General features: G+C 39.5%; 1 protein-coding gene across 1 annotated transcript in view; it reads left to right on the plus strand.

Moving 5' to 3' along the window:
- SERPINB7 (serpin family B member 7) overlaps positions 1-10930 on the plus strand; it is a 23656-nt gene that overhangs the window by 5415 nt on the left and 7311 nt on the right. The window contains exon 2 of the mRNA XM_004703030.1: positions 1158-1274. Coding sequence (XP_004703087.1) covers positions 1158-1274 — 117 coding nt within the window. The remainder of the gene's footprint in view (positions 1-1157; positions 1275-10930) is intronic.

The raw sequence follows: 10930 nt of genomic DNA on the forward strand, positions 1-10930 counted from the left end.
TAAATGCATGAAATAGGTAAGAATCAAAGTCCGTTTGTTAGAAGGATTGGTTTGGAAATAAACAAACATTTAAATGTTATCTGTGAATCCAAAGAAAGCTGCATGCACCTTACCAATGACACTTTAACCTTCCCCTTGCCCATCTTCATTCTGACCTCAGTAATCTCTGGGCAACAGATGCACAATGAATTCCCCCAACTACATTCACACACAGCAGGGAGTGGAGAGCCAGGTGTACAGTCAGCACCCACATGTGGAAAACTCCCTTACTGACTGTCAGGATTTACATCAGGGCTGGAGAAAGGCTTTACTTATATTGAAAATCTTTTAAAAGGTCAATTTAATAACAATCATCTTTTAAAGAGATTTGGGGGCTGGAGATGGTGGAAGGTACAACCTAAATAGCCAAAACCAAACCAAACCACAACAACACAACCCCCTCCCCAAACAACAAAGCAAAACACTGAACTCACTGCCATTGAGCCCATGCTGACTCATAAAGACGCTGTAGACAGAATCGTCCTCCACTCACATTCTATTTCAGTAAATGCCTCTGGAGGGACCTTATTTTCAGAGTTAAATATGCCTCAAATGAATTGGTAAGCCTCCGTCTCACTTCTTTCTTTCCCCTGTCGTCTGCTCCATTCCATGATGTCACTAGAAAGGGGAAAGAGCCTTAGCCACTGGAGGGCACCAAACTGAGTCCCGGTCTTCATTTTAAGAGCGAAAACTCCTTACACCACCAATATCTTAGAATTTCGATCACCTCTCAAATGAGTCAGTATGCTCGTGGACTTGACTTTAAGAAACAAACAACAAAGACTTTGAACTCTGAGTATGAGATGGCTATGTCCCACACTCATGCAACCATTTGATTGACAGAGGATTGTGAAATTTAGCACAGCAATGCACACACAATCAGGATTTTGCCTAACCTGGTGATTACAATAGAACGACTGCAATTCCTCCTCCTTTTGCGTCAAATAAGAATAGCTTAGAATTTTTAGCTGTCCAGAATCTGGGCTGCTGTTTTTATAGCATCATTATTTCTCATACTTTTATGGTATAAAATGTCTGTTTTATTTCATGTGTAAATGAGATTATGCATAATTTTGCAGTTCAAGAATAATTTATTTTTATAATCTTTTTCATAACAGCCAGGACTCCAAGCTCAACTGAAAAGACTCCTCTACGAAATAAACTCATCCCACAAGGGTTATGAGCTCAGCATTGCCAATGGTGTTTTTGCAGAAAAGGTGTTTGATATTCATAAGGTAAGAAAGTGGTATCTCCTTCATTAGAAGGTCATTTCGACTCTGGACTTGAGAAACTTGTTCAATACATCATTTGAAGAAAGGGTACACCTTTCCACTCAGACACAAGAAGGTGACTTATTTCTCAGTTTCTTTCTGCAAATCATATTTGAGGGTGCTTAAAAAACATCATTACCCTGCTTCCAATGTGAAACTATATTTCAGCTGGTTATTCCACATATTTCGAGTCACTAGAATGATGGGTTCTAAACCAGACAGCACAATTTTTACTGGACTTACTTGGAGCTTCGATTGGGTGGTGGAGAGCTGACTGTTTGTTCGGTGGGGGGGGTGGGGGGGGGTTTCTACGGGCTGCAGAGGAGACCTGGGGTAGTTAAGCATCTGGCTGTGGACAGAAAGTCCAGAGAATAAATCCACCAGCAGCTTCATAAGAGACAGGTGAGATCACAGGAGGCTTGGAAACCTAAGTCAAAGTTCCACTCACTCCAATAAGGCTGACATCAGTGGGAATCTTATCAACAGCAGGGGCTTTGGATATAAGCAACGGAAACAAAGTCTATGCATTTTCCTGAGCTGTGGGCTACCGGGTTATGTTTGAATCAGCAGTGCTGAGTCCTCTCACAACATTCCTCTTTTTATCTCAGCTATGTCCCTACTCACTCCTTCCTGTAGCAGCTACAGGGTAGCTCCTTACTGACTCAGGGAGATCACTTAGGAGTGCCTGATAGGCATGGTTATATTAAGCGCTCTGCTGGTGCAGTGGTTAAGTAGCTTGACTGCTTAACCCAAAGGTCAGTGGTTCAAACCCACCAGTCACTTCCCTGGAGAAACATGAGGCAGTCAGCTTTCATAAAAATTTACATCCTTGAAAATCCTCTGGGCAATGCTACACTCTCCTATTGGGCCATTGTAAGTCAGAATGGACTCATTGGTTTGGGTTCAGTACCCTTAGATTAGGTGGTTGTTGGCTAAGGAGCATCCAAACAGACATAGGAAATGGCCTCATCTGGGTCAACAGCCTAATTTTTAATAATACTCTATGGTGTTTGTGTTACCTGTGCATCTACCATTGCAACCCTCCCACCCAAAGTCTGCATTCTGTCCCAGAACATACTTCACACATTCTATCTTTCTATGTTCAACTCATGCTTTAAAACCATCATTGCTGTGAGAATGAAAAGCTGCCTCCCTGGTTGGTCACCACAATTCTCTGGGCTTGTTTTCTCTCCCTTTTAATTACCCATTTCTCAGACAGCCGTACAACTCCACCTCAGGGTTTATCTCCAATTGCATCTCTGCCAGCTCTCTGTGTCCCACCCAATCATTATTGCTCCCTCTGTCTGCCACCCACACACATTCTTTACCCCTTCCCAGCACCACTCCCCATTCCTCTGGTAGCCGGCCAATTATGAGGCATTGGGCCACGTTTGTTATCTTCCCAATAGATTCCTCCACCAGGCCCATAGAGCCTACTCTCTCCATACAGTCCTGTACTCCATGTCACTCAATCCCCACATGTTCCGCTGTGTCCCCAAGAACTGGCCAACTCTTCAATCTGGAAGTTGGTCTGTCCATCAGCATACTATTTATAGCAGATTTCTATGTTTAACTGGCACTTGGTGTATGTAAAGGCCAATGTATCTAAAAATATAGTAACGTGAAATCTGACAAAGAAAGTGCAACACAGAGATACCACTATTTTTTCCTCCCAAACATTTAAGTACAGTCTACTATCCAAGTACTACTTTTGGTTAAAAAAATATATAACTAATTGTCAATTTTCAATTACCCACATGAGCGAAAACTGGATAATCTCCAAGAAAATGATATTTTGTTTAACTATTATTCACATTTTGGTATTGATGAGTGGGTTATGAATTGGGCTACTAACCATAACGCCAGCGCTTAAAAACCACCAGCTGCTTTGTGGGGGAAAGATGAGGCTTTCTACTCCTGTAAAAAGTTCCAATCTCTGAAACCCACAGAAGCAGCTTTACCTTGTCCTGTAGGGTCACGATGAGCCAGAATCAATTTGATTTCAGTGAGTGTGTGTGCACTTTAAAACAAACAAAAAAACATATAATGTTTTATAAATTCTCATTACAAATAAGCCCGGTATCCTTGAAGGACCAACCACAACTACCCCCACCACCATCACTACCACCACCACCACCAAAACCAAAACATGCTTGTCAAGTTGAGAGCAACTCGTATGATTTTCAAGGCTGAAGTGGACTGTCTCACCTTTCTTGAGTGGAGTCACTGGTGGGTTTGAACTGCTGACTTTTCAGTTAGCAGTCCAATGTGTAACGCATTGCACAACGTGAACATATTCCTGGTATCTTGTTCTCCTTCTTCCTTCAACCCCTGTTAAAGCTGCCTTGGGTCTGACATCTGCAAAGATCATTCCATACTTTTCCAAATTCTACCGTTACTTTCAATGAGCCAACAAGCTTCCCTTTGTACAGTTTCCTGACGGCTCCACACCATATTTAATGAGTGAAGACCGTAGCCACAGCCTGGAGCTCTTTCATACCTGGAATTGTTCCCCTCCTGGAATCTACAGTTCTAATTTCCTCACAATCCCCTGTGCTTCTAGTTCTTTCATTCTTTCCTTGCCACTCAATCTGTTCTTCAACTGGATTGAGTTAGTCAATCTCTTGGCCTCTCCATTTCTTCTCAGAGTATCAGCTCTCTCTTAGCTTCATTTCCACACCAAACGACCATAGCTGTTCATTCTCTGGCCATTCTGTTTGCAATTCGTTCCTTCTTACAGCAAAGCCACATCTGGGTCAATCTCCCTATTTCTCTCAGCTCTCCTCCCTGAACTACTGAATGATACTTGTGGAAATCCTGCAAGTGCAGTTCAAACTGAAAAGACATGGCTTCCCACCCCAGCTAGATTCAGGGTTGGTGCCCCACACTCATAGTGTGTTTCCTTAGTAATTTTTTCTCTCATTATTCACAATAGTTATTAAGAGCTTTCTTATGTCTCTCAATTCGCCAACAACCCTTTACCTCCATTATCAATTTCAAATAAAGATTTTATCTTCTACTTGAAAAGAGAAATACAGGAACAGTAGGGAGAAAAATACCTCCCTGTTTCTCCCTACGTAGGTCCTGGATCTTTTCCCTCTGTCCATCAATTTCAGAGGAAGAACATTCTGAATGGTAATCCCACCATTTGTATTTTCCTTCCATCGACTCCCAGTTCTCTAGGGATCTGGTTCCGTCAATCTTCTTCCTGGATTTCAATCACTTACAAATTTCTTCCTCACAGCAGTTTAATGTGCTCAAAATGCTGATTTTTTTTCAATATTGTTTCTTGTTTCTTTTAATCTCCTACTCCCCAACCTCCTCATAATTCACTCTCCTTTTCTTTATTTCTCACTTTGACACTTGAAGCATGCAAAACCAAGCCTCTTCAAAGAGTGCTATCTACACATGGAACCCATTTGCTACCCTTTCATTTCTCAGCCCTTTGCAATCTGACTCCCTTCTCAACTACTCTCGGAAAATGTTTCTCATGGAAGTGATTCATGATTCCTGCATGGACACACAAGCTGTGAATATGTTTAAGTTTTATCTTGCCTGCTTCATCGATTCTAATACCATGTAAGCACTCACCCAGACTTCCCTAGCATAGTTCTGGTGACACTGATTTTACCTGGTTTCCCCCCTTCTCTGATACTTCATCTTCGGATTCCTTATCTTTATTCTTCCACCCATCTCTAAATGCCTCATGTTCTTTAGGCTTCTGCTCCCAGATGGCTGCAATTTTCCATTCTCCCATCTCTGCTAAGGAAAAATGATCTACTTTGACAATTTACACTTTATTGAAGCTGTCCCACATGCCTTTGCAGCTCCCCACAGCTGTCTGATGAGTCATTCCTTGCCTACCAGGGCCAGACTCATCATGACTGGTGTGAGTTCTCAGGTGTGCCGTCATAAGCCCCTCAACACACCATCTCTCCCACACCCAGAGCCTTTTCTCCTCTAGTGTCCTCTTTCTGTGTGTGGCCCCTCAGCTACCTGGGACATCTTTAAGATCTCCCTTCCCTTCCCTTCCATCGATGAGCACGATTCCTAAGGATGACTTTTACTTTTGAAATAAACTATATTTTTGAAATTAAATTACTAATTATTTTGAAATAAACTATAATTTATGGGAAAGTTTTAAGTATTCTAGAAAGAATTCCCCTCACCCTGCTGGATCATTTGAGACACCTTATCACTCTTGAGTACTTTTGTGTGTAATTCCTACGAACAGTTATGTTCTCGTACACAACCACAGGTAACCATCAAAGTCAGAAAAGTAGCACTGTTAATTACTATAAGCCAAATTTTAGAATCCCCTCACGTTTCCATCAGTGATCCTGCCACCATTCCTTACAGCATATATCCAAGGATTTAATTCAAAACCACACCTTTTATTTAGTTATTATGTCATTTTAGTCTCCTTCAATTTGGAACAGTTTCTTAACCTTTCCTTGACTTACATCATCTTGACAGTTTTGATGTCATTGTTTTGAATGTCTAGTTTGGGTTTCTATGTTTTAGTGTGTCTTTCAGTGTGGCTTGCCTGGATATTTTTGATGATTGAATTAAGTTATGTGTATTTGGAAGGCACATCACAGGTGATGGTTTGTAGCATGGTTTTAATTCATCTCATTGCTGGTAATGTTGACTTTGACCACTTGCTTTCAATCAAGTGTCTATTTCTAGTCCTGACTGCTTGCCAGATCTGCTTCCTTAGTGGAAGAAAACATCATCCACAGTCTCAAAGCTTCTATTCAAAATTTCATATGCAATGTCCATCACTGAGTGAAGAATTGCAAGTCATGCCAGAAGTTAAAAAAAAAAACTTGGCTGAAAATAAAGATAATCAAACCAATGAAATAAATCTTACAGGGTATCCAGGTAATGGAGTTATTAGATACCATTTAAAAATAACAATTATTATTGTCTCTTTTAAAATGGAGGGGGGAAATGGAGGACAACAGGATCAACTGGAAATATGAACACCCAAACTAATAAAAATAACCAAAATGAGTCAAAGAGTAAATGGATTAAATAGAATGTTAGACTCATCAGAAGAGATGATCAGAGAAATAGAAGATAAACGAGACAAAATGTCCTTACTGTAGTATTGAAAGTTGAAAGAATATAAAATACTGGAAGGAGAGAAAGAGACATGTGGGACATGTACTGTAAATCTACTAGAAAAGATATAGTGGGGAAAAAAGAAAAGATATAGCATACGCGCAATGAAAAGATAAAACATACATGTAATTAGCCCAAACCAGTCTGATTGTCATTGGGCTGATTTCATTTTGTACAGAACCTATGTAGGGTGTCCAGGACTATAAATCTCCATAGGAACAGACGGCCTCATTTTTCCCATGGAGCTACTGGTGAGTCTTGAACTCTCAATTTTGTGGTTAGCAGCCCGCCCCAAGTCCACAGTGTCGCCAGAGCTCCCCTAAATTGATGACAAAGAGATTGAAGGGAAAAAAAAGTATTTGAAAAAATAGTGACTAAGAACCTTTTCTATACCAATAAATGACATCAACCTAAAGATTCAAGAAGTACTACTATCCACCTGTTAGTGTATAATAGAAAAACAACCACAACCAAAGACAAAGGAAACAGCTTCAGAGCAGACATATAAAATGAAGGTATCACTATCGAAGAAGCAACACGAAGACGTACAGTTAATCATCATCAACAAAAATGTTGAAACCTGAAAAGTAATGAAAATGACATCTCCAAGGTTCTGAAAGAAAATAACTGGTGATCTTGGATCATAACCTTATTTTAAAAAGGAATACATTCTCAGAAAGATGACAAGTGAGAGAATTCATCTCTAGCGGATGTAAAGTGCACACCGAAAGACAGTCTATTATCAGAAGGAAGAGGATCACAAATGGCAGCAAAGAAAGTCAGCAGGGAAGAGCCACAGAGAAGGACAGATGTGTGTGTTGTTGTGAGATGGGGTCCAGTTGGTTCTGACCTGTAACAACTTTGGACAACCGAATGAAACACAGCCCACCTCGGGGTCAGCCTCACGGCTGTTGTCGCATTTGAACAGTGGCGGCCACTGCGTCAGTTCCTCTCTTTCTGGCTGATCTCCTTCATCGAGGCTGATGGCCTTCTTGAAGGCCTGTGCCCTCGAGTAATGTGTCCAAGCATATGAGACAAAATCTTGCCATTCTCACTTCGAAGGAGCCTTCTGCTTGTACTTTCCCCAAGGACGTTTGTTCATTCTTTTGGCCGCCCATGGCACAGTCCCGTTCTTCACCGATATTATAATTCAAACCAACGGTCCTGCTCTGGGCTTCTCTATTCATTGTCCAACTCTTTGATGCATAAAAGCTGATTAAAAATACCATATCACATATCTGGCTAAATATTGACTGCATCAAATAATAATGGTGTTACATTTCTTGTGGGTTTACAATACATGTAAAATACATGACAATAGTGACAAGAGGTGAAGTCGGGGTGGGGGGTGGGGTGGGGTGGGAGGCAATGAAACAGTTCTAAGACCCTTGCATTATCTGAAAATTACCAAAGTCTTAATTTTACACCAGTCTTAACAATACAAGTATATATTAAAATCTCTAGTAATAGAGCACACACAAATATCAAGTTAATGCAGTGAAAGAAAGGCATAGAAATGTTCAGGGAATCGCAAAAACCATATGGAAAGAAAAACGGACTTAGGACAGGTGGGACATCTAAGACACAACTAATACGATGGTGTAGCTGTGTTCTGTGGGGTTGATTTTGGCTCATGTTGCTAGGTGCTGTTGAGTGTGTTCTGGTTCACTGGGACTGTGTGCAACACAAGGAAACACCAGCTGATCCCACACCATCATCACAATGGCTGTGTTTCAGCACATCGTTGCAGCCACTGTGTCAGACCAACCAGGGAACAAACATCCAACAGCCCATCCAACGAGCACAAAAAGAGTAAGATGGTGTCGTTGGGCTCTGTTGAGTTGCTTCTGATTCACGGTGATCCTAAAGGATGGAGGAGAACGCCCCATAGGGCTTCCAAGTCTGTCACCTTCTCAAAAGCAGATCACCAGGTCTTTCCTTCACAGACTGGATAGTGGATTCAAAACACCAACCTGTCTGTTAGCAGCTGAATACTTAACCATCGGCCCCATGGATACTTAGTAAGATGGTAGATAGACCTTGATTAAATCAGTGATTTCATTAAATTCATTTTAATTCAATTTAAAAGGCACAGATAAAATAAAAAAAAATTATTATTTTGTTTGGAGAAAGATCTTAAACATCACACCTAGAGAATTAGATGTTGTAAAGATTTATCACTAGAAATATTGGCCATCTCAAGGATTTAAAATAATGGCAAATTAAGCCCCAACATATAGAACACAAGGAACAGTGAAGATCAGAAATTAATGTTATAGAAAGTGTGTATATGGTGAAGAAAACCCACAAAGCTAAAGGTATTTTGTCTTTGTTTTTAAGACAAATAAAACTCGTAACCCCTGCAAGACTGACCAAGAAAAAAGAAATACAGCCCAGATGATTAATGTCAGAAATGAAACAGGCGTCATTATTACAGATTACACAGATATCAAAAAGATAGTGGTTAAATCATCAATAATAATTTTTTTACAGCACCTAAAATTGACTACATTGCTAGGGGGAAATAGCAAAATGTCAAAACTGACAACAGATAACTCAAATAGTTCTAAGACCATTTAAAAGATTGGATTCAAATTCCCACAAAGGAAATTCTAGGCTCACAGTGCTTCGTCAGCAAGTTATTTCAATATGGAAGGAAAAAGTAACACTGGTAAACAAATTAAACAAAATCCTTCAAACTCACTGTCCTTGTGTTGATGCTGACTCAGCGTGACCAAGTAGGACAGGCTAGAATTGCCCCTATGAGTTTCCTAGATGGGACTATATTTTAATAAAATAGTGTTATTAGAATATACTTCATTTATCATACAATTTAACCATTCAATCATATTAAGAAGAGTCATGCAATCATCACCATAGTTAATTTCTGAGCATTTTCCCCCTCTGGCTCACTCAATTCAGAAATAAGTTGTTCATGCCTTATTCCTCTCAACTACCCTCTGCCATCTATAGATTGGATTTTATATGCAGAAAATCACACAAAACACACACAGGAAGCAAACGAACCACAACCATCCATGATCAGCAGACAAAACTGAAAAACCTCACACAAAAAGGAAGCAGAAACTATTAAAAACTGAAAGTATTAAAAAATAAGTCAGAAGGAATAGCAAATGAGAAGGTGTTCCATTTTAACATAATTTCATCTGCCATAGTTGACTTTGCGGTGCTCTCTCTTTGACAGCAAGGCTAGTCCCATGCCTGGTCTATGTTCCGAGGGGATTCACTGGAGGTGAGGACCCTGCAAATGGGTTTTGGACTTCCAGTGTTATGCATCACCTTCTGCGAACCAGGCGTTCACAATTTAAGCTTCAGACCCCTCCTTCCTTAGGATTTGGATTTTATTACTTACAATCCTTGGAGCACACACGCTGGTGTGCTTCTTCTGAATGGACTTAGTTGATGCCTCACTTACATGGCTGCTTGTTTAAAGACAAGCTTTGAAGACTCTAAACACTATTCTTTCTGACAGCTGGGCACACCTTTTGAGGCAAGCATAATCTTGACACTTAACTATTACAAAGCTACAAGAAAGTCAATCCAGGCTTTCTTGAAATTCTAGACTCTTCTAGTAACTTGGACTGAAAAAAAACATGAAGTGTAGTGGCAAATTGAATACAGTAAGGTATGACAGGGCTCCCTTTAAATATATTATAGATTAGAAAGATAAAGCATCAGAATCAAGAACTCTATTCCAGGAATTCAGTGTCAACTTGACATTTCAAAGCAGTAAGTGTGACCTATCACCTTGGGAGATTAAAAGAGAAAGAACTTAGCATCAACTCACTAGATGGAGGAAGCAACTCTTACCAGCTAAAGAGAAAAGGACTTTTCTACATAAAATATTTGTAGCAAACTACCAAGTGTTTTTCCCTCTACCATTGAGAGCAAAACACAGATGATTTCCATAACACATCTAGCTAACCCTGCACTGGAGGGGAAAAATAAGTTAAAAAGTGTGCATATTGGTAAGGAGTACACAAACTATCATTGTTTATTGCTGTAGATATGCACAAGAGTATATGAACAAGTTTAATCATAAATTTAACAAGGCTAAAATATAAAATTCATTTGTATTTCTGTGAATTAGCCATCATTTAAAAAGAAAATTTTAAATGAAATAATTTCAGTGGAATCATAAAACATCAAATGCCATGAAAGAATCTATTGAACGATGTCTAAAATCTGCCCCCCCAAAAAGAAATCATTACTAAGAGAAATGAAAGATGACTGTAAAAACAAAGGATACAACCAATGTATTCATGGATAAAACGCTCAAAATATTATAAAGATATCAGTCTCTTCCACGTATATCTAGATTCAAAACAGTTAATATTTGAGATATTGAAAAACTTATTTAAAATTTTAAAATGGAATGAAATCCCACATATATACCACATGTATCTAGATTCAAAACAGTTAATATTTGAGATATTGAAAAACTTATTTAAAATTTTAAAATGGAATGAAAT

This window comes from Echinops telfairi, unplaced genomic scaffold, assembly GCF_000313985.2.
Source record: "Echinops telfairi isolate 266 unplaced genomic scaffold, ASM31398v2 ScPeMD7_7400;HRSCAF=8409, whole genome shotgun sequence".
Taxonomy (NCBI): domain Eukaryota; kingdom Metazoa; phylum Chordata; class Mammalia; order Afrosoricida; family Tenrecidae; genus Echinops; species Echinops telfairi.